At 43.4% G+C, this 25,064-nt stretch overlaps 1 protein-coding gene across 2 annotated transcripts in view; it reads left to right on the forward strand.

Annotated features, from left to right (window-relative positions):
* The first annotated feature begins 4,982 nt into the window (after window positions 1–4,982).
* The window catches only part of letm1 (leucine zipper-EF-hand containing transmembrane protein 1), a 34,480-nt gene continuing 14,398 nt past the window's right edge, over window positions 4,983–25,064 (forward strand). For both annotated transcript variants that reach the window (XM_088918713.1, XM_088918704.1), the window contains exons 1-4: window positions 4,983–5,302; window positions 12,780–12,837; window positions 13,574–14,024; window positions 24,418–24,561. In XM_088918713.1, coding sequence (XP_088774839.1) covers window positions 5,224–5,302; window positions 12,780–12,837; window positions 13,574–14,024; window positions 24,418–24,561 — 732 coding nt within the window. In that variant the 5' untranslated portion in view covers window positions 4,983–5,223. The remainder of the gene's footprint in view (window positions 5,303–12,779; window positions 12,838–13,573; window positions 14,025–24,417; window positions 24,562–25,064) is intronic.

Below are 25,064 nucleotides of genomic sequence, written 5' to 3' on the forward strand. Positions count from 1 at the left end.
GCGAGGCAGGCATCCTCCTCGCGTGACGTCACCGGGGAAACGCGCTCGCCCGAGCGGAGCCGGGAGAGCCGAGCCGGGCCGGGCCGGGCCGGGCCGAGCCGAGCCCCGGGGCTGACATTGTCCGCGGCCGGCTGCGAGGTGAGGCGAGAGGCACAGCGGAGCAGCCCGGGTGGGGTTGGAGGGGAGGAGGGGTACCCGCGATACCAGGACGCCGAAATTCCCGGAACCCCGGTTCTCTACACGTGCAGCTCCTGCCATCGTTATGTGTAATTCGTTGTCATGGTGAACGCGTTAAAAATATTGGAGGGTGATGGGGACGCTTTTTTTTTTCTTCTTCTTCTTCTTCAGAGAAACATCAATACCTCAGACACAAATTGTGATGCTAAAAGCCTAAACGTATTGGGTTTTTTTTTTGTGTGTGTGTGTGTGCTGACTGAGTATGCACACTATCGCTATAGTTACAACACGTTAACTAAACGAGCTTCTTCACTAAACGATTGCACTGGATTTAACACGCACCGTCACAGGATGATGACAGCATGATACCAACGTACATTTCGGCTGCTGGGATTAGATGACTCACTCGAGTCAACCGAATTTGAATGTCATACAAGCGAACGTCCTCTTTTTTTTTTTTAAATAAAGGACACCGATTTCCGATGTCAAACTCGGGATATTATCTAACGTTTTCAGTTAAGGCGTGACAAAGGAAAAATGTTTTAATATGGGCCGGTTTAAAGCAAATACGTTGGACTTGAGGAAGGTTACAAATGAGCAGAAGCCATTCAGCCTGTTTATCTTCCTGGGTCTCGTCCAGCTGTTTCTTGCAGGAAGCCAGGATGTTGATGTTTAGTACATACAGTATATATACTTCATAGTCGGGTACCTTGTTCCAGAATCTTAGATTTAAGTAAAATACTAACCTATACAGCCTATATAGACAATCATATACAACAATAGAACGCGTGGTATTTTTAGAAAACTTAAAATTACTTTACACAAAAGCTTGGAGGTGTATGGAACAAGCTACTCAGACATGTTGGAAAAGCCGGATTTTTAATCCTGGTCTTCTTTTCAGAATTTAACGCTAGATCTCGATGGGCTGAGTGACCCTCCCCACAGTTGTAAACTTGATTTAAATTAATAGTTTGGTTTCCTATCTTTCAGGGCCTTCTTATTAATGTTAATCAGGGTTGAATCCAAGGTAGTGCTTGTTGCTGATCCCATTAAGTGTACAGGTCACCTTTGGGTCTTGCACACATGGGTATGCCCATTAATCAGGTAACGAGGCCCTTCGGGGCCCAGGGGGAAGTTACCCCAGCAGCTCACATGCCCCTGCGAGTGTGCGCCTGTCTGGGATTTTCCTCCGTGTGTACACCTGGCATGGAGATGATGTCTCTTTCCACACTCAGTCGGAGAGCAGGGACCAGGGAGAACAGCCTGGGGGGCAGGCAAACAGACCCGGCCTACATGTCCCTGGAAAGGGGGGACATGAACCCGAAGAGAACATGCAAACTCCACACAGAAGGCACCCTAGCCCGGAATCAATCGCAGGACCCCAGAGCTGCAGGGGAAACAATTGAGTCTCCCGTGGCCCTGCGCCACCCCGACCCCGTTGTGGTTTAAAGAAGGCTGGCCTTGTGCAAATGTGGTCAGACACTGTGTGCTACTGTCCCGTGCTGAAGTGTTTCAGAGGAAGCCCTTCTTCTCTGGGTTGCTGTATCTGGAAGTGATCTTGTTGCGCGGTGATGCTTAGACACCTATGAGTCTTCACTGCATTAAGGGTGGTACCCACCTTACATCTCTGAACTGGCGTCCAGTCCAGAATTTGCATTTCTTCAGTGCCCGAAAGCACCTGTCGCAACAGCAGAGGATGTGCAACCAACAGCAAAGTGCAGCAGGCAGTTACATCTTGTCTTAAGCCAAGAACTGTGGCAGTACTGTACTCCAGATTACAGCTGGGACAAATAGGCCTCAACAGACCTGAAGAGTAATGGAAGAGTGATGTACAGCATGACCTAACTGGTTATACCTGCAGCAGCTATGTCCAAATAAAGGCACAACCAAGGAAATTTTCATTTCTTCATTTATTGACACATCCTCATATGTATATATACATTTTTATGCACAACATTAATATCATATATGGGCAGCAGCATGGTGCTGTGTTTACAGTTCTCTACTTGTAACAGAAAGGATGTGGGTCTAACCTGCAATGTACTTCACTGAAATTGCTCCTATAAAATACCCAGCTGTATAAATGGGTGTAAATATAAGGTGCTTTGGATAAAAGCGTCAACCACATAAATTGGCATTAGAGTGTATTAGCTCTACATTACACAGGAATGCGTTCGGATTAATAACAACTTAATATTTACATGGACATGAAAGTCATTGTGCACTAGCACACCACAGGGTAGTGCTGAAGTAAAGGAGCAGACCTGATACCTCACAGCTACAAAACAGTGCCTCAAACAATCCTGCATTTTCAAATGAACCACCACACACACACTCACTATAGACCCCAAAACATCCCAGCGCTGTGAATGGATCTTCACAAGCTAAAACATGCTGAATAATGCCATTGTAACTTTTCTCCAGGGAATTTTCACACACATCCAACCAAACTTACATTAAAGGAGTTTCTGCTCCTTTGCTTTCCTAGTGTATTCCAAACCCTTATGGGAGTTGTGTAATCCTGTTCTCTTTTTAACTGTAAAACCCTTTTTTGAAGCCACCTTTAAAGTTGTTATATAAAATAGATTATTACTGTTATTGTTGTTGTAAAAATACATTTAGAAATGGACTATACTTCCTAGACCTTTTTTTGCTTTTTACAAGAGGTTAAAAACTAAACGGGCTCTAGTCACAGACATCACTGTTGTATAAAGAGGTGTTCCTTGTAAAAGTAAACTTTTTTATTACCTGCCACACAATTCAAATGGGTATCATGTGCTTTTTTTAACTTTAAAGGCACTAACTGACCCAGTTAAACCTAATAAAGGGGTAAATCAGTAAAATCACCATTTAACATCTACCCAAAGACTGCAGGTCATCTTCTCCCCCTGTGGGTGCTATTGAAATGAATGTAGTGACCATTTTTATATGCTGCTCGGGATACAGCTAAAGGAATCCTTTGTGACCTCACAGTACACAGTAAAACCAGAGTGGGCTGCAATCTTCAACATTAGGATGCATAGTGCCTAAAAATGACCTTATAAAAAATATAATATATTTAAGGCTCAATTTTAAAATTTTCTTGAGTGGTTATGTAATTTGTTTACATACGATCAGTAAATATGCCTTTATTTCATACATTTTCTAAACCTGAATACTCAGCTGTAGAAATCATGAAATAGAAAAAAGCAAATAAATAATATATATACACGTGCAGTGTATCCATTCAAACCAGTGTAGGTCTGGTATTCATAACTTGGAGGGTGCTTGTGAATACACATTAAAATTCTATGTTGAATATAATTAGCATTAAAATAACAGAATAGCAGGAACATAGATTAATTTAACCATGAATAAAAAAATAACAAAAATAATGATCACACCACAAGTTCTTTTGAAGCAGGAATTACGGGATACCTCAGGACAAGTTTTCTGAGTAGTACAAATGCTACTCCGAATTTTTGTAAATTAACATTAAATTAATCAGATGCCACAATCAAAAACACTTCAGAGAAAAGCTATTTGAATCCCTATGTCTCATGTTAATCTTTAAGCACCAGACAAAACAAATAAAAGTACTTTCTCTATGTATTGAAAATGAGATCCAGAATAAACATCTTATTTTATTATTCTCAGTCTACCAAGCCCATAGATAAGGGCTGTGGCTGTAGACCACGGTCAAACAAACAAGGGATACAGAGGTGTTAAAACAAGCACTCGAACTATTAATGATCTTAACGAGTGGAAACTGACTTCTTCACCACACTGGTAGAACACCCTAATCAGATTATCCGAGGAAACAGTCTTAGCAAGATAATAAATCACAGGTCTGCATTGTTAAGCAATTAAAAGCTAAGGATGATTAACTTTCAACTGCCTCACCATTTTTCACCAAGTCCAAATGAATAAATTCGTTAACTAATTCCGAGTATTTTAGCTTGAAATGCATTTTAAACACTTCCCACTTCGACTGAAATCAAAATGGCCCATTAGTTAATGCATGTGCTCCAAGTATTCGCGTATCAAACGATTTCCCGACACCGACAAAATACCTCCATTCATGAAAAGCAAATTTCCACTGTGAGGCGGGTATTGCATGTGCAGAACAGTAACCGAAGTTATAACTGGCAAGTAATCATATTAGATGCCCTGTCGCCTTAACTGTGGAGGTAGCCTCAAAACACTCTCCCTGTAAGACGAATTGTGAAAAACTAGAGATGTTTGTACATCCAGTATCGTGCAATGCGAGAGGGTAATGCCAACCCAAAGCATACACGAGGGGCAACCCACGTGTAGCGTCACTTTATCTACTACGAAGTACCCAAACTAGCTGTCCTTTCCTTGACAAAACGTTTGAACGGTCAAATCTGGAAATAACGCATTTTTTTTAAAAAAAATCAACATTCATTTTCCTTGGCCAGACACTATAATCTGCGAGAACTGTAAAACAGCGTCGTCTCTTCCACAATAAATACTACGGTCCCATTCCTTAAGCTTTCGTTTCAAAATGGAACTGCGTGAACTTACAGCTCGCCGTGCGACGTCCAGGCCAGGGTTCAACGATGGGGCAGGCTCAAGTAAAGAAACTACATTCTTTGTTCGCCATTTTGGCGCCCCAAAACATAATATTTCCTGTACAGCGCCCATCCACCCGTTGAGCCACAATGGACTCTGTTGCACTTGCACTTGCACTTGCGCCCGCCCTCTCTTCCGGTACGTAACTTGATTGACATCCATTCTAGCCACCCTCAGAGCAGCTCGACACATCGCCTTCTGAATCGCCCCTTTGTCAGCAAATAGAAAGCGCCGCCAAAATGGCGACGCTCTGCATCACGTCAAAATGTAACGGTCTGTGTTGCACCCAGTTGGCTGAAACTGCAGTCTTCTGAGGAAGACGGAAGCGAAAGCAGGAGGCGACATACACATCGCCGAGGCGCAGAAAGGACATGGGGCGAGAACTACAGAGACTGAGTCGTAGCAAATAAATATACTCTTTTTGTTTATTTTTATTTTTTTAATTTATTTTAAAGTCCCTAATCAAACAAAATGGCGTTAATCCTGTTTACGAGATCCCGATCTCCACTGAAGAAAATCTCTGGGGCACTGGGCAGGGAATTCAGAAAAGGTACGATAGTAAATGTACATTTTCATCATTGATGAAATGATGCTTAACTGTTGTTTTTTTGTGTGTGTGTCAGCTTCCATTGCGGCTGTTTGGTGTGTTGACAGCGAATATGCAACCCGTAGGCTTAGATCTGTTAAAGTGTCAAACCTTGACCTTCCCAGATCATGTTTCTCTGCTTTGCCGAAACAACAGGTCGTGATTATAAATACCTCCGGGGTTAAACGAACAAAAAGCTCGTTTTCGTGAGTCATTACGACCACAGTGCTGGACGGTCAGTTGGAAAACCGAGCGGAGCGCTGTAAGCGAGATAAATCACTATACTATATACCGTATGATGACAATGTCGACTGATTTTCCCTAAAGCACTTGTACTGTAGACACTCGCCGTTGTGGGAAGATCAAAACTGCTGATGCTGCTGGCTTTCTGTGTGATGAAGTGCGAATTATTCCCGAACACATTGGGCACAGGTGACAGGTGAAAGTCTTCCCGATCGCATTGCTTTCATTGTTGAGGCCCCTTAATGAAAATAACCTAAAGGATTTTGTACAGAAATATCCCAGTTCTCTATCGGAACCAATACTTACCTATACAGCATTGGGACTTTTCTGTAAAAAAGGTATACATGTACACATCTGTGGGTTATTTTCTTATGGCGAATAGTACTTTTTTTATGGAGTAGTGGAAAAAAAACGAACCAACAGGACAGCCACTAGCCGCGTATCTTAAGGACGTATTTAGATTTATTCTTACGTGGTGTCAATTTCATGTGATTTGTAAAGAGAAATCGCATCAGATGAAGAATACGCTGTGATCAGTACCGGGTGCATTCAGTCGCCATGGAAAGATCTATAAACAGTGTCTGGTAACAGCTACCACCGCCTCTGCGTTTCATTCTCTTTAGGACACATGGTTATTCAGGGACAATACGGGTGACTAGTAACACGTGTTTCCCTGATATAAGTGCGCGGCCCTTCTAGAATATCTACACAGTATATACTGTCTGCTATAATATCTGACCTTGGTAAGCAGTTTTACTGTAAGTTAACGTTTTGGGGATAAATCTACTTTTCCTCGTGATCCGCTGTTGGCAGCTGCCTTCTGAAGTTTGCGTTTTAGATTCAATGGATCTGAAAAGTATTGAAGCAACCTATAAGCCAAATGATGCTATTTTTTTAAAAGTATCCTAGTAAAGTAGGATAGTTTATGAATTGGAAAAATTCTATTAGTCAGGTCGTTTTTCAACTCTAGGTGCTACCCTCTATGAGCGCATTTATTTATGAACAAATATACAAAATGTAGGGTATCCTGCATGTTTTCTCTGTACACCCTGGTTTTCCTACCAATTTCTTAAAAAATACTGGCTAAGCCAGGTATTAAAATGGGGATCTCAGTATAGTTTCTGCTTAGCTCCTCTACTGAAGATTTTACAGGTCACCATTAACTCGTTGATTTCTGAAAGAATTTTACAGTCATCAGCTGAACGGGTAATTTATCAAATCAAGTATTTTAGAGATCATTTGGAACAGAATTCAAAACTCCCCTTCCGCCCTCCATGCGCAGAGTTTCCTTAATTAGATAAATTGCTTGTTTAAACGATCAATTACATACAAGTATCGCAAAGAAAAAAAAAGCATCTGATGTAGGTCAGCCTGCAAGACTGTCCGGACCGGGGCTGCCCTGTTTGGGATGGTCTTGGCGTGTTTGTGTGTGTACCCTGTGATGGGCTGGTGTCCCGTCCGAAGGGTCGTCCTCGTACTCCCCATGAGTCAGACAGTAAGCACCCTCTCCGATAATCAATGAATGGAATTATAATGGTAGTAATTAATTCTACAAATACATATTTATATAAATAAATAACAAATTCTGAACGAATCCCACAGATAACACTTCAGTTTTGGGAACATTCTAGTTTGTCGTTCTGTGCTGTGCAACAGAATGTGCCTGAGCTTGCCAACGGTGTCAGTGTGCAGTAGTTACAGTAAAGGGATCACTGTCGTTCTCTTTCCAGCACCCTCCTTTAAAAACATCCTGAATGCAATTTTAATGGTTGCTAACCTTTGAGCACAGTGATGGTGCTGTTATGCTGCAGGGAAGCCAGTGCACTCAAAATAGCTATAGCAGGCTCAAGGGGATGTGCAGCAGGAGGCTGGAACAAGCTGCCCAGCCATGCTGGTGAAGCCAATATCCCAGGAAGCTACTGGACGAGATACCTTAGATCAGTTATTTACTATCATTTGGGTTAGATGGGCCAGATGGCGTCCTCTTGTTTGTAATGGTTCTTCTGTTCCAATTTAATCTTGGTGTTCATAGCAGAAAGCAGACTGAGAATGATGCCATGACAGTTTGTGTAGGAGTGTCACACAGCAGTGTGTGTGTTGGGGACTTGCCCCCTGACCACTGTTCCGTCCTGCACTTTTGATGTCGAAGGTGAATTTTGCATGAAAAAATGTTTTGTCAATAAAATAATTAACAGGCCAAATTACAGACACTGCAGAATAACTTACTTGACCTCATTTATCACATCATAATTTTTTTTACCCCTAAACAGGACAAATTACAGAGATCACAGTCTGTAATTGTATTTGACCCTTAAACAGGACAAATTACAGACATTACTGACTAACATATTTGAATTTATTTCTCACAGAATAATTTAGTTTTGACCCCTGAAGTGTTGCTGGTGTAATTGTCTATGCAATGTAATTATTTGGAGAGCCACCTTCCTTCTTCAGCGTTTCAAGGCCTGCAGAAAGAGCAGACTAAACTCTTTGTGTTGCGGCGGATGCACTGGTTCAGATTAATTGCCTTAACGGCAGGGCCAGCTCTGATGAGTCCATGGCCGGATATTTGAAATCCTCATTAGCCTTACCCTGAGTGACAGAGCAGCTTCTCTCCCTTAGCGGTACAGAAGAGCTGTGCTATCTAAACCAGTTTCACACTTTTTTGTCATTAGCACAATTGCTCATTTTTCCTTTTTCCCTAGTTGAAAAAGAGAACAAAAAATGTTTTTTTGGCACATTTGCCCACTTAAATTCTCTCCAAGTCTTATTTGTTTTTGCACCATGAGAGAAGTGGTCTGACAGACTGTTGTGATCGGCACTGTTGTCTACGAGTAGACATTGTGAATGCCATTCTTCGAATGGAAAAGGGTTTTCAGCCCATCTTCCTCATCAGAGTGTTCTTTCTTGATAAGCCCCTGAGTTGGTACCGAGAAGAGGTCTAGAAGTTAACTCCATTCCATCACCCCTAAAGAATACCTCAATCCAAATTCGTACTGTGTGTGCAAGGGATAACAATAAGTTGTATTATATCAATAAAAATACAAACCATAACTGGCTGCCCAGTGGTGCGGTAGGTTAAGCTGCTGCCGTATGTGTGGAGTTTGCATGGTCTGCCTTGACCATATGGGTTTTCTGTTGGTGCTCCAGTTTCCCGAACACATGCTGTCCTTTTGCGTTGGCGTCTCCAACTTGTCCCCGATATGTGTGTGCTAAAAACAGGACAGGCATTTCATCCAGGGTGTGCCCAGTGTCCTGCTCCTCTTGTGTGCCAGGTTAGGCCCGGGGCAGTTCATCATGACCCTGTTTTGGACTAAGTATGGTTGAACATGTCTCCTCAATGACCGAGTAGTCAGGACCCCGGTCTGACGTCTCATGAAAGTTCTGTCTAGACAGAAGAGAGCCACTTACAGTGCATCCTGCTCAATTTCTGAATGACACTAAAATGTGGGGTTTGTTGTGTATTTATTAGCCACATACGTTTAATTAATGATCTTGCAGTCATTGTTTGTGTATGATGTTGTGCTGTTACCCATCGAGACTGTGGCCTTGTTTATAAACCGTTGTGGAAATGTGGAACAGAACAGAAATGTCAAGCTAGTTTGAAGCTCTATCCGTACAGTATCCTCACGTTATTTAAACTGAACAACCGGTTTAGTGGGAAAAAAAGTAAAATCAAACTGAACAACAAACAGGCAGGAGTTGTGCAATTGTGTTTTTTGTTATACTGTATAAAATGTAAATCCTCTGTAAAAATGGAGTATAGAGAGAAAGCAACCGGGCAGACTCCCTCAGGCTAAGTCTGTGATTTCCTGTAAGAAGACACTGTATCATGTCTCAGTCCTGGCTTGCTCAACTCCAGTGTCATGATGGGGTAAATGGTATGTAGTTAAATCAGCACCTTAGGCAGCTTAAGAAATTAGGCAGACTAAAGTCACTGGGGCTGGTATTGTTTGCTGCTCTCGACGGTCGCTGGTCATACTCAGTTAATGACATTGCCCAGGCCTCGATTTCAGAAAGTCCACCACAAATGATAAGAGGTCAGTCAACCCAGCGTTTAGTTTGATTGATTTTGTTGCTCTCTTGTCCTGTGTCTAGTAAGGTAAAGAACAGTTTGCAGTTTCCACTCAAACCTCTCCCACGGGTCAGGGGGTCGTCTGAGCAGTACACTTTTCACAGGAGAAGAGCTCAGGTTTTGTGGGTCATTCCAAGATCCATTTTTTTTGTAAAAAGAATTAAACCTTCTGTTTACGGGTTTATCAAATAAAATTGCGAAGAAGTATTTAGTGGTGAAGTATACTTAAAATCAGTAGAGACTTCAAACAAGGCTGTGTGTTTTCACGTTTTACACATTGAAGCTCTCAGATTCTTTGCCGGCGTTGCATCAGAAATAATAAGATGCATCTTGCTGCAGTATACTACAGTATGTCTTACATGGAAACAGGAGTTAGGCACGTAGCACTACATCCGTCCATTTTCTAACTGCTTTATTCAGTGTAGGGGCACGGGGGAGCTGGAGCCTTACCCAGCAAGTGATGAGCGCAAGGCAGGATACACACTGGACGGGACGCCAGTCCATCACAGGGCACGCAGACACACTCGCACCACAGCCAGCAGCCGTGAGATCAGAACCCAGGGAGAACATACAGACTCCACGCAGACAGTACCCCCCTGGGAATTGGACCCAGTGGCTCAGCACTGCGGGGCAGTAATGCCAACCACTTTGCCACCCCCTAGGGCGACATTTTGGGTATTGCATAACTAATGGCGAAGGTTAAGTAATTAAGTGTCTTAGAGAAAAATATGCATGGTAAGAATTTGCAGGTAGTTGGTACTAGTGCTAGGCGATAATTCGATAACGATAATTATCGCAATATAATTTTCCTCGATTATAATTTTAACAAAAGTTCGATAAATGTTCGATATATACGTTTATGCTTTGCGCATGATATGTGCATGCGCACAAAATACTGCGCGAGTGCGCGTGCATGTTGCAGACTGGGCAGCTAACGTGGTGGTGTTGACCCACACGGTGGTGGCTGACAGGATTGTAGTTAGAGTGGAGAAATGAGCGACACTGAAGCGAATGTAGTGCTGCCAACGACCAGCTCGAAGAGTTGTTTAATTTACCAATTAACTGTCTGGTTTCTTCAGCTTTCACTCAGGAGAAAAAATCTGCCTTTTGAAAGAAATAATGATTTGACAATTATCGATATCGACTGATATGAAAATTTTTATCGTGATAATGTTTTTGGCCATATCGCCCAGCCCTAGTTGGTACCCACTGAGTCTAAGCAGAGAATTATCCACTTAGGTTGGGATAGTGAACCTAGCAGAGTGGGGTTCAGGCTTGACAAGTGCTCTGGCTCACTGCAGTGGCACCTCCAGCCACTTCTGTAATCGAGGAACGGCAGCGCTCCAGAGCCTGGTGAGGAGGAGCCAGTAGTGGCAGTCAGCTAGCTGGCCATCTTCATCTTGCTCCCTGGGTTCACTCAGCAGGCCAGAGAGTGGTGTTCTCAGTTCGCTGCTGGAAATGTAATTCTGCCGTTTTCAGTTAAGAAAGCTGAATATCAAAACGTGAGCTGAAGATGTTTCCCACAGCTGGGTCACGCCAGACGTGCCTTGAAGCAGTCCACAGCTGGATTGGCCCTGGATTTAAAGTGTATGTTCACCTTGAAAGCAATGTCTGAAAATAAAGGTATTCCTTGCTTAGCAATTCTATTATCTCTGCTAGTGACCTGTAACTTGATACTTAAAAAAACAAAACAATCCAGCAGTCATTTAATTAAGTGAAGATTTTGACCACCAACTAATCATTGAAAACTCATTGTGTGTTCAAATGTTTTGTTGCAATTAACGCTTAATGTTTTTTTAACCAGAAATGTAATAGGAATTCATATCTAGTCAAAGCAAGTCAAAGGATTTTTTACAATACCTTTTACTGAATAGGAAATAGGCAATGCTTTTATTTTTGAATGAAAGATGAAAAATACATGTATTGCACAGTATATTACACTTTTAATTCTAGTATTAAAGAAGTGTTACGGACACGTAGTGTAGTCGCAATGCAGACGGTTCTAAAGTACACGTGGCAGTTGCTGTTTCTTGCAGGCTGTTATTCCCTTCAAAATGCTGTAACTAGTAGAGCCATGATTGTGGTGCAGTTTTGGACGAGGAGGAGATCGTGAAGTGCTGAATTTGTACATTGGGGGGAGACGGTCGTCAGCTCGAGTGATGTGCTGGGTGGTGGGCTCCCACACCGTGCTTGGGCCCGGACTGGGTGGAGAGCTCCACGCTGGCGGGTCACATCCACGTGTCCTGCTAGAGTTTCTCCCCTGGCCTGTGTGTCACCCCCAGAGTGAGGGGAGCCCAGCCCCACAAGGCTAGATAGTGAGCACACACCTGAAGAAGGCTCCACGGATGAAAAAATTGTGTTTTCTTTCTTCTTTCTTTCAGCATGGAATAAACCTATTACTTGTTCCTGTGTTAATATAGTCCAGACGCTTTTGTATGTGAAATATTCCTCATGTGCTTGCAGAAGAAATATCTCCTGCATGATAATCACAAAAACACTCTCAGTCAGGTCCTGTTGAAGGAAGAGAACCCTCTCAAACCACATGTCCCACAGTAGTATAACTACATGTTCTCAATAAAATTGCTGAAGAAAGCAAGTATGTATAAATAGACTGTTAATTATCAGTTTAACAGTTTACCACAGAGCTGTGATGCATTACATGGGGTCTGTAAAATCAAGTTGCTAGGCTATTGGCACAGTGAAAATATATACTTTCACATAATGTGCCCAGACAGGTGCTCCAAGCTCAGTGTGTGACGTACAGTTCACCTGAGTCTCTGCAGCTCCTCACTAAAGCCCTTTAACAGGGCCCTTGTTTCTCCTGCCCCTCACGTCAGAGAAACAGGTGTTCAGGTAATTAGCTGAATGTGCTCTTGTCTAATGTTTGAAATTTCCTTGTTTTCTGGGCCTGTTGTTTACATATTAATAGACTGAAACTCGGCGCCAGAGAACAGTTTTCCCCTTAAACACAAAATACAGTACAATAAAAAAAGGCTTTAAACATTGTTAAAGTATTGTGCCCATATGTGTTGTATAATCTGACCTTCTTTATATTAAGCAGTGAGCATTATAACTTAATGTACCCTTAATTATAGTGCAGCTTATTTCTCTCTCTGTTTGCAGGGAAACTACAGGAAATGATGTGTTTCAGCTGCACAGCTCTGAGACTGAAAAGTCAAAGGTAATGTGTTAAAACTGACAAATAATAACGGTTCAGAAATGACAACAGGACTGCTCAGTCTGTTATTATTTAATATGGCCATGCGAGTGTTGTCAACCAGTTCTTTCATAGCATATGATACATGCAGTGTGCATCTCAGATTTGTTGACATCATCCCTAAATCCCATCATCTGACCCCAGGGTTTGGCACTGCTAGGTCTTCCAGTTCGATCACTGCGAGACTGTTTCCGAAAAGGTCTTTATCTGAACACTCCCTTTAATAATCTGAACACTTATTTGTGCAATGAGTCGCAGTACAGCCTGGCTTTGCCGAAGAACGGTGTGTGGGAGCACATTGCCTTCAAGCGGGGAAGGCACTTGTTTACACTGAGAGTCGTGGGAGTGTTGGACAGGCTGCCCAGCCATATTGTTGACGCTTTTCAGGAAAAGGCTGTATGCGATCCCAGGCTCAATTACCTGCTAACTACCAAACAGGCTAGATGTGGTGAAGAGCTTTTCTCATTTATAACCTTTCTGATGATCATAACGCTGATCATCTGTGAATTTCTTCGGGACTGAAAGCTCATCGGTCCTGTGTCTGTTTTTACAATATGGGAAGCTGATTTAAAGTGGATATTGGGGTGGGGGGGTGAATTTACTATATCTGGGTGAGCCCTCACTCCTCTTTGATAAAGCAGACATGCAGGAAAAGAGATTCTGATTCGTCTGCTCTCCCCTGACTGCGCCTGTCCCGCAGGAATGTCGCACTCCGGGGCAGCGGCGTCGTTCCCGCCTTGTTCAGCCCGCCCTCGTACCCAGGGGACCCGGCCCGCTCGCGGAGACTGTACTGCGGGGTGCTGGGCGCCTTCCCCTTCCGGCCTCTGGGTGGCGCTGTGACGCCGGCCGGGCCTCCGCACGTCCCGGTCCGGTGGTGGCACTGCAGCGGGCGGCTGTGCGACGACTCCAAGGTGGAGAAATCCCTGAAGTCTCTGAAGGACAAAAACAAGAAGCTGGAGGAGGGCGGGCCGGTGTACAGCCCCAGCGTGGACACGGAGCCCGCCAGGAAGTCGCTGGGCCAGTGGGTGGTGGACGAGGTCAAGCACTACTACCACGGCTTCCGCCTGCTCTGGATTGACACCACCATCGCCGGCCGCATGCTGTGGAGGATTCTCAACGGGCACGTGCTGTCGCGCCGGGAGCGGAGACAGGTTTGTCTGCTGCGCCTTCCCCTCGTTACAGACTCGCGCAAATGCATTTCAGAGGTCAGACACTACCTTCGCCCGGAGAAGATCAGAATGTGATGCCTCGTTGCCTGCTTTTTCAGTACCTGTTCTATAGCCACAGTGAAATTGTCTTAAGCAAAATAGAAAAGAGTATCAGCCTGGTTATTGATGACTGCTTTTCAAACTGCAGTTAAACAAAAATGCACACAGTAATGTGTAAAACCTCCAATTTACATCACAAATTAGACTCAGTTTTCAGGTATGTGCAGCGCCATATACTGTGATTCAGAACAAGGCAACTCAGCTTCCGGTGAAGTGATGCGATCCTGTTACATTGTAAAGAAGCAGGCTTGTGAACACACCTCTTTCAGTCCAATAGAAATATTGCTCTTAACTTCGACAGTTTTGACAAATACTACTTACTTGTTAACTCTGCACGCAGATCACACTGGAACATTTCCTCTGTGAAATGTCTGCTGCACCACCTGTACTTCTGCACTCATAGATCACATTACACTAGTCTATTACAGGGACTAGTGAGCAGGAAGGGCTGCATCACATCGCAATTCGCAGGAACTCTCGCTCTCGTGAGACAGGGGTTTGTGACAACATGGCGGTTAACAGGACCTTCCAAAGTTCAAGATTTTTTGCTTAATTCGAAATTTGTACTTTTTTTTTCTATACCATCAATGAATTTATTTTATTACTGAGATCTAATAACCGGTCTGAGAAACTGGGACTGCAGTTCCCCTTTAATGGTAATGATTGACTGGGCTGAAAGGGCAATATAAAATCAGGAGAATCAGGAGAGCAAGAGGCACTTCTTTACCCAAAGGCCTGTGGGAGTCTGGAACGAGCTATTCAGCCATTTTGTTGAAGTCGATACCCTAGTTCTGTGGCTTCTTTCAAGAACTGGCTGGATGAGCTCTTTGGATTAGTTCATTGCTAGCAACCAAATGAACTAGACATTTGGTCTTGTTTGCAACTGTTCGTGTGTTCATGAGCAGAATGGTTTGGCTTAGTCAGAGTTGATGTTACATGTGACCGGCCCCGTAGCTGTGAAGGAAAATGACCCAGGTTTAACATACAGTACCATTAAATTCGTGAGAGGCTAGATCTTCCCCCTCGCATGAATCGGCATACTACATTATTTCTGTAATAGCGCTGTTTTATTTAAAGATGAAAACTGTGCAGGTTGGTTGATAATTGTGAATCATAGCTGTCTAAGAGGGTTGCTTCTGAAATGGCTTAGACACGATACAACTCCATGATCTTTTTGGAAATGTGGCACGAAACCTGGCCTTTCACTTTTCAATAGATCTGATTAGCCTTTATAACCGTTCAGAAATTTGACTTTTGTTTTTGTAGAAGTGATGTATAAAGTAAAGCCTCTTGGCCTTCGACTGAAAGATTTGCACCTGTTGTTAACACTCCCATCAATGGAAGAACTGAGATCTTTATATACAGTAGGTCGTTTATACAAGTCATGTTCTGAGCTTCATTGCTCATTTGAGAACCACACATCACTTCCTGAAGCGTGAGTTAGTTACACATGGGTGTGGGCCTGTTTCCTTTCTCCCTCACGCGGCCTGAATGAGAGAACCTCAGCAGTAGAAAGAGCATTACCAGCTTTAATATCTCTTATCACCTGCTGGGGAGCAAAGGTTCATACCCAATATGATTGTTCCCCAGTGGCGGTCATTAGGACTGGCTAGTACATCAAGGCCTGTTAAGGTAATTTAGGCAATAAAAAATGTAGATCAAAGAGTTTTAGAGTACTTGTGTCAGCATGGTCATTTAACTACTATTTGAACAAACTTTTTTTAAGGTTATTCATTTAAAATGTGTTTGCTTGGCAACTCCTTATTAATGTACATCAAGAATTCTGTATGTGTATTTTGCCAGAATATCAAAATCCTTAGCATGACAATACTCCATCAATATTCTACTGTGTTTTACATGTAGAATTGAATATTTTGCAGGCCCATCCTATCTGCCTGAGCCTATATTTTTGTTGCAAGTTCTAAGTGGAGTGTGTTCTGGAGTAATGATTAACACAACTGTCAAGCCCGTGCTGTAATAGAGCAGTCAGAAGTGTGTGTTTCTTCCTCCAGAATTTGAATTGGCATAGATGAGCATTTGGCAGTTATATGAAGAAAACTGGCAGGTTAAGCATGTTGCTGTTTGGACAACATGGTGGGTTAAACATGTTGCATAATTAGGAAAAGTGTATTTCTTTTAGAAACACCTCACGTTCTGATGTACCAATCAATAATAACTGCATTGATTCCTCCCTTTCAGGAATGAAAATGAATCTTCCAACTCTTTTTTTTTTTTTACATCAATACAAAGTTAGTTTAATATGTATATTTATTTGCGTAAGAAAACAGATAATATACAGAGGCTTCATTTCCTCTGGGAAGGGCGGTGCCGTTAGGCAGGGCTGGCTGTCGGAGGAATCCCGCCTGTCTGGTTCTTCTGCCCTGATGGGGATTGGGAATATAACAGTGTGGTGTGTCTTCTGTTACCCTGGGTTTGTGTCAAATTCCGCCCACAAGGTGACAGGGAAAAACAGGAGCTTTCTATACATATGGAAACAGGGAATAGTTGTCCTGAGAAAAAATCTGCTTCCCAGTTTTTTGAAGAGCTCCTTCAAGGGCATTGAAAAGATGAGGTCTTCGTGAGCGCGTGAGTGATTGCTTTTCATTTCTAGCTGCCGTGACGCTCCTTGTGTGGAGTGTTTTTGTCATTTATTAGCATGAAGCACACCTCTGTCCCTGGACGCTCACTGTGCCTGCAGGCTGTGTTTGGGAATGTGCAGTCGGGGCGAGCGTGAACTGCCCTGTTCACAGTTCTCAGCTTCTCTTCTTGGAAAAAGGCTTTTCAGCAGCGACAGTGTGTAACCGCACTTCCGACTCTTAAATTCTTCTTGTCATTCTTTTTTTTTTGGCTTGATTTTCCCTTCAAAGAAGGAGGAAACCATTTAACCATGTCCTTATTAAAAAAATAAATTAAGGTGGTGATGCCGTATGGAGCCTCGGGAGGTCGTGCCCCTGAGGCCGCGTTTCCAGGAAATGAACTCCTCAGGCCTGCCAGGGACTCCCCTGCGTTTACACCTACAGCACGGCTATTCAGGGCTGCACACAGGCTCGCTTACACCCTGCGCTGAAGATGTATTAGAAAATACTAGAATTCAAATACAAATAAGGACAGTAATTCAAGTAGGTATCTGCGTCAGCATGCGCAGGCTGCAAAGGAACTAGTAAAGGTCTATTCCGTGCTGAAAAGAGAAAAAAAGAAACACAACGTTTCGGCTGTGGAGCCTTCTTCGGGTGTGAAACGTCTGTGATTCTTGTCTTCTCTTTTCTACGTGGAATAAACCTTTTCTTGTTCCTTTCCAAATAAGGACAGTACGATGAGGGGAGAAAGCACGACTTGCCTCCCTCCGTTCAGACTGCAGAACTGAAGGTGTTTTTGCTGTCTCACTCGTTCTAAGGCTGTGGAGATCAGTGGGCCTGGAGAAAGGAAGGGTGCACCACTGCTGCTGTCAGCTGGGTCTGGGAGTTCTCGGGTGCTCTTCGGAAATCTTTTCACTAATCGCATCACGCAAAGTTAATTCTAATAAAGCCTGAAATAAGTGCAGTTGAAGTAGTATCTCGCACAGCACCATATATTCAGTGACCCATTTTTGTGTAGTTGTGATTTTGCAGCAAGGAAAAATCAGGATACTTAAATGACCCTGACACCTCTGTTGCGTTTTAATTCACTTTTTGTCTTCGTCCCTGGGCCTCCTGTTTACCTGGGGGGTTACAGTCACCACACCAGAGGTTTAGCAGTCTTATGTCTTGCAGCAGGTGGTGTTGTCCTAACGCAGGTTCCCTAACTGTCTGGACGTCTATGCTCGCATTTGCCGATAGCCTATCCTTGGACAGCTGAGGTGTGCTAATGCTCCTGAACTTTGCTCTGCAGCAAGCTGCTTCAGCAGTGTGGAGTAGGAGGAGGGCTGGCCTTGTTCCTCATTAAGCACACGATTACTGCTGCGCTGTACCCCGCCAAAGTGGCTTACATGTTTCAACAAAGCAAAGGTAGATTCATTTCTCGAAAAAGGTTCACCTTTTATAGAGCTGTGTATAACTAGTTGCTTCTGAATGAGAAATGTGGTGAGTCATATTACACGTCTGTGAAAGTGTAGCCCTGAAGCCTGATTTAGAAAGAGAGCTGTTTGTTCGTATCAATGCAGACACTGTGCACTGTTTTGCTTGTTCCAGCAGATGGGTGTGTACACAGCACATACTGGCTCGAGATTTGAAATGGATACCATCAGGGATGTGTGATTAGTCAATTGAGGAGGTGAGGGGGGAGACCAGGACTATTGAAAGTAGTGCTCTTATTTTCAATACTGCAAACACTGATCTGAAAAACAACACATTAACAATAGAGATTATAGGGTCAGTGACTCAATACTGTTCCAATCAACATATTTTAGTTTTTCTTTGCAGTCTTTACTGACATTTACCTTCTTTCACCCAGAAAAGCGTTCAGTCTGAGCGTTCCGGTTTTGATCAGATTATTCTCACACGCAGAAATTGTAGGAAGCCAGCTCTATGGCCTGAGATTCAATACTGAAATTGAAACCAGGCTACAGGTTAGGTGTGGGCTATCATTTTGATGCTGAAGCCCCAGGACTCTCGCCACGTCTGCCTGAGAGAGCCCAGCAGCATCCCCATGATGGCTCTGCCCGCAGACAGTAGTTGTAGTAGTAGTAGTAATAATAATAATAATAATAATAATAATAATAATAATCGCTTACACTTATACAGTGCTTTTCTGGACACTCCACTCAAAGCGCTTGACAAATTATGGGGACGCCCTTCCACTATAATGCGACAGCAGCCATAGTGCGCCAGAACGCTCACCACACATCAGCTATCAGAGGGGAGGAGAGCAGAGTAATGAAGCCAGTTCATAGATGGGGATTATTAGGAGGCCATGATTGATAAGGGCCAATGGGAACAATTTGGCCAGGACGCTGGGGTTACACCCCTACTCTTTTCTAGAAACAAAACATATTTTTAATGACCACAGAGAGTCAGGACCTCGATTTTACGTCTCATCCGAAGGACGGCACCTGTTTACAGTATAGTGTCCCTGTCACTATACTGGGGCATTAGGACCCACATGGACTGCAGGGTGAGTGCCCCCTGCTGGCCCCACTAACACCTCTTCCAGCAGCAACCTTAGTTTTTCCCAGGAGGTCTCTCATCCAGGTACTGACCAGGCTCACACCTGCTGAGCTTCAGTAGGTTGCCAGTTGTGAGTTGCAGAGTGATATGGCTGCTGGCCGTATCACTGGCCTCATACTCAGGCTTAAAACGGTGGAACTTAATAGCAAAAAATATTTTGTATTGCTCATTTTGTTACAATTAGCTGTAAAGGAACCATTTGTAGGAGTGTCATTTGTATGGGGATGTTTTAGTTTTTTTTTTCCTTTTCCAGAAACAAAACAATACACATCTTGTACTTGGGGGGGGGGGGAACAGTCAAAAGTAATTTTAAGCAACAGGTCTCTTGCTGCTTTTCATTAAAAGACTGTCTTCTCTGCTAGATAATGTAGGGGGTTGATTTCACAGAAGTCTCATGGGGCCTGTTCTGGTGACCTGAGAGCAGATTTCCTGGTCTGCCCTGCTGGCTCTCAGAGGGTGTACACTGCCACTGGCAGTCTGAAATACTGGAGTGAAAGCAGAACTCTGTCAGAGCTGCATGCAGTAGGCCGGTTTCAGGCCTACGAGAGCCGTGAACTGGGGCTGTACAGTATCGCTGCCAAGGGAGAAAACGAACATAGAAAATATTAGAGGTTTCAATCATACTGTCATTTCCAAGCCCGTATAGAAATTACTGTGACTCAGACTTCTGAAGTTGTGGACTAAAATCTGGGGTGAAGCACCCTTGAACAACATATTTAACTCAAACTCCTCCAGTGAAACACTGGATAATATGTATAATATGTCACTTTGGATAAAAGTGTATTATTATTATTATTATTATTGTAATTCTTCTTGTTCTTCTTCAACTACTACTATGACTAAAGTGAGCAGGAAAGTTGTAAGTTCCAAACTGTAAATCTTCCAGTTGGGTTTGGCTGGGATTGAAATCAGCTCAATGTAACTCTGTGAAGGAAATTTGGTTTATGCAGTTTCTCAAGGATAATGCATAAAATGTATGTTTTAAAACCTTTTATTATCAAAAACATTTACAGTTTTTGCATTTCATACTTTGATAAGGCGGGAGGTGAGCTGCTAATATTAATTCCTTACACTTATATCAGTGCTTGTCTTGACACTCCACTCAAAGTGCTTTACAGGTAATTGGGATCCCCTCCACCACCACCAGTGTGCAGCCCCACCTGGATGATGCGACAGCAGCCCATACTGTGCTCACAGTACTCTCACCACACAGCAGCTCTCAGTGGGGAGGAGAACATGATGATGAAGCCTGTTCAGAGATGGGGGTTGTTAGGAGGCCCAGGTGGAGTTTTGCTGATGTACTTATGCACAGGGTGGTTCACTTAGACTGTTTAAATGTGTATCTTCCAGCTCATCTTTGTATTTCCAAAATTTGTGTTTAAAAAAATGAGATCATTGTGCAGCTGGCGTGCTGGTCTTAAAAGTGACTATTGCTCCTTGTTTGTCTGAGCTGACAAACACTGTGATGCTTTGGAGATGATTTTGTGAACAGCTTCAGTGTGACTCATTTATACACAGTGTCCTACAAACATACTGGGAAAGAGAGTCAAAACTGTTATTTTTACTCCACAGTAAAGCCATTTGACTGTGTTCATGAGATTAATTCGGCGAGAAGTACAGTATAATTTTCGGGCTAATTCCATACATTTGATCATATTGGAGTAAAAACAACCCAACCAAATTTCAACCCAGTGATTTCAAGTGACCAGCAGTATTGGTTTACATTCAGTTCTAAATACGTTTCAGGGTGAAAGAGTCAGTATTTGGTTCTGTATCCTTTAGTGTATCTTGGTCATTAAGTAATCCATCTTTTAGTCAGTAACTACATGAGGTTTGTGACCCAGTGAGCTCACCAGACTCAGTGTAGTCATTTTGAGTTCCGGCCTGTCCCAGGGGTGGCTGACGTGGCCAGTCCAACATGTTTAACCCTGGTATCCTGGTGAGCTCCCTGGTTGCCTGCCCTTCTGTTTTGGGACACTGTCCTGCTGCGAGGTGAAGCACTACCTAATAAATATTGGAGCATTTTCTTCTACTTAAGCAGACTGAATATATGTGTAAACTTCACAACAGAACGATACGGGTAGCATAAACAATAATGTTTAATGGTTAGTGTCATTATAATTAGCAGCATTTCAATCTCTTTAGGCATACTTCAGTCGCTTCAAAGGGGCACGACCTCTCCAGCAGGCAGGCTGAAGGCCTATATGGGATTTAGGCCTGTACTTACTCTGGTTCAAATTTAGACGCAAACGGCGCATTTTTTCCTTTTAGCAGGAGTGCGAGGGAACATATACATTTCAATGCCTTGGAGATAAAGCTCTTTTCAGGTTCTGTAGTTAAAATCCTTCACCTTAGCTGGTGTTTCCAGTGCTAATATGCAAGTGAATGAAAGTCACAGGGCCCGGAGTTCTCAGCCCCCCACCCTGGCGAACTAAGTCCTTTCAGGATGCGTCAGGGACCACCTGCGGCTGTGGGATTTGTGCAGGGATCCCCGCGGTTATCTCCTTTAATCTCCCCTCACCCTTCCTTTCTCCTGGCGTGACCATCCCTGCGCCTGGCCACGGAGGAGGAACTCTGGGGGAATTCACAAAGTGCTGCTGCTCTTCAAAAACACTTATGTCCTGGAGTATATTTTTTTTGCGGATGTAAACCACTCCATTCGATTTTGCTTTATAGGTAAAAGTTTTTTGTTTTTCCCTGCTTGGTGTTCATTTCAATCTTATCCAGTTGCCCTGTTTCATTTCCTTTTAACATGGAAGCAAGAAGCATTTACACTTCTTGTTTTATTCCTGTAGCTTCTTTTTTTTTGTATTCGTGGATGTAATAGAGGGACAACATGCTTAAAAATAAAAACTACAGGGGTAGCTTTCATTCATTCAGGCCTGCGGAGGGAAAAAATTACAGTGCGAATGGCGGTTTTCACGGAAAGCAGAACCAATTAGTTTTTCATACTTGTCTTGTTTTTTTGTTTGAAGCTAATATATCAATGCTTTAAAAGGCTCGTTATTTAAAAATGTGTGCCTTGGTGTGAAATTTTTATCTCTGTCTGGTCCACGATGGCGTGTTGTCCTTCAGAAGTCCTGAGCTGGCCTCGAGCTCACTGAACTGACTGCTTGAGTTGTAACCACTAATCCTGGCTCTGCCCTGCAGTCCTCCCAGGTTCCCCTTCCTGCGCCTATTATTATCTGAGCTCTGTAGCGCGCTTTCACCACAGTGAGAGTCCGCTTGCTGGGCTGGGCTGACCCAGTTGTGCGCTTGCTCTGTTACAGGCAGCATTTGAGAAAGCTCTGCAGAGATAAAGTGCATATGCTCACACATGGGAACAGAGGCAGAAGCCTGATTTTTATGTATTTTAAAACTGACAAACTAGATTTTTAAAGTGTCCATCTTGAATATGTGCCCCTGATGAAACATCAGGAATAAAAAAAGCTGAATGTAGCGGCTTGTAGCTCTGTAAAAGAGCTGTTGGGAACACAAACATGGCCTCAAGCCCATGTATATTACTATATTGCAGTAGTTCTCTTCTGAAAAGAGAAGAAAGAAAACGCAACGTTTCGGCTGTGGAGCCTTCTTCGGGTGTCATGGAATAAACCTATTACTTGTTCTGTTACTCTATTGCCTCTGAGATGTCGATGGTCTTGTCTGGTAGCATCTGCTGCCCCCTGGCGGGGAAAATAATGAGCTGCTTTTAAAATGGAAAGTTCAGTGGAGTTGTAGATTTAATATATACTGTTTTCTCTTCTGCACGGTCAGTTTCAGTTGCTGAATACACTGAACCACTGCTGCTTGAAAATGAAAATGTTAAAATATTTGCTTCATGGTGAAAGTCAAGCTTTCCTTCCAGAAGCGGAGAAGTTCAGTACTGCTTGATCCTAATCATTTTCCTTCAGCGTTGGGGTTGCTGAGTGCAATACAGCACTTTGACAGCACTGCTCTCACTCACGACAACTTTTAATGAGCGTTTTGAATATTTATTATGTGCCTTTAGGGCTTTGTGAAGAACTATTTTTATTCAACCCGTAGAAAACACGCAGGAGCTCAAGAGCTCCTTTGCTTTAAGTCAGTGGTTCTCGAACCACTTGGACCAAGTACCACCCCTGATCGAACCAAAGCATCCAAGTACCACCTGCAAGTCGTCTTCTCACAGGAAGCACAGAAAATGTCAATGACCAAACATGAGTGAACGCGCACACAAACCCACACACACATATCATAAACATAGCACTGGAGTGACACTGGTCCTTGTGGTGGACTTGCGCTGCTTCAGAACTTTGTTTCCTTTTAAATAAATCGGCACACTTATCCTTCAAGAGTGTGGTAAAGTGCCCCTCAGATGTGCTGGCTTCATGCTCTCATTGCTGTGAATCTCACGGCACACAACACACTGCTCTCGGCTCTTCCTCCGTCCCGGTGTAAGTTAATAATTTGGATCGTACTGCCTTGTAGCGATTTTCTGTCGCTTGCTAACACTAGCGGTGCTGTCTGTTCAGCAGAGCTGGTGTCGGTGGCTGATGTATAGTCCACCTTGCTCTCATTGGGTGTGCGTGATCTATCGGAGCTTGACGACTACTCCTTTCAGCCCTGGCATAATACTTGATTTTTGCGAGGCATTCATTTTCAATCACTTGTTCTGTTGGCGAATGTGGCGCTAGGCTGTGTCTCTGAAAGCCCGAATGGAGTATGAGCACTCAAGTATTAGCGCGCGCTGTATCCACGTAGCAAAGTACATAGGCTGCGTATTTGACACACAAACTAACTTGATTAAAATAGAAAATATGAAAACTCGGCTCAAGCTTTCTGAAACCGATTAAGTAAATTACAGATGAAAAAATGAACATAATTTTTAATCATTCAAGTTTTAATTCCCGACTTATCGGTGCACACAACAAATTTCCAGGGTCACCTGGCGTACCACAGTTTGAGAACAAATGCTTTAAGTGATTTATTGGTCCAGGCAGTTCAGGTTTCGAAATGCAAAACCTAGTTGAGCTTCAGTGATTCAAATCCACAGGGTTGATTGTGAGCCAAAGTACTTTTGCTGGTTTCCTTCAGGCCTGAGCTGCAGCCGGTGTGAGGCGCAGTGAGGATGTTCTCTTACTGAGCACCTCCCTGACACTCCTGTGTCTCCCCCTCAGTTCCTCAGGACCTGCGCCGATGTCTTCCGGCTTGTTCCTTTCCTGGTCTTCATCATCGTCCCCTTCATGGAGTTTCTGCTGCCCGTGGCTCTCAAGCTCTTCCCCAACATGCTGCCTTCAACGTTTGAGACGCAGTCCAAGAAGGTAGGGGAGCAAGGCGCCGTCCGAGCCCAGTGATGAGCCAGTCAGCCTAAATACCATGTGTTTGTCCAGTGTGTGAAAAGCCAGACGGCCAGGCCAGTTCATTGTCATGTGCGCAAGTGCAATGAAATGCGTATTTGCATGTATGCTCCAAAACAAAGAATACAAAGACATTAAGGAAACACCACAAACATAAACACAGAACAGCAGCAGCAACAACATCAAGTTAAATAAAATACGTCTTAGGAAAAAAACACATCAGTGTGAGTCAGTGGTAGAGGTCAGTAAGATAAGATCAGATCACTTTATTGGCCATATACAATTTCTTGCATTAGGAATTTGTCTTTTCGCATACCCCAGCTTGCTCTCCATGAGACACATAGGCACACAGACAGCTCCACTGTAATCTGACAGCTTGTGGGAAGAAACCGTCTCTGAACCTGGACGTACGTGCCTTTAAGGGGAGAACATGCAGATCCCACACAAAAGGTTGAATTATACCAGAG

This window comes from Atractosteus spatula, chromosome 1 (assembly GCF_055471065.1).
Source record: "Atractosteus spatula isolate fAtrSpa1 chromosome 1, fAtrSpa1.hap1, whole genome shotgun sequence".
NCBI classification, from domain to species: domain Eukaryota; kingdom Metazoa; phylum Chordata; class Actinopteri; order Semionotiformes; family Lepisosteidae; genus Atractosteus; species Atractosteus spatula.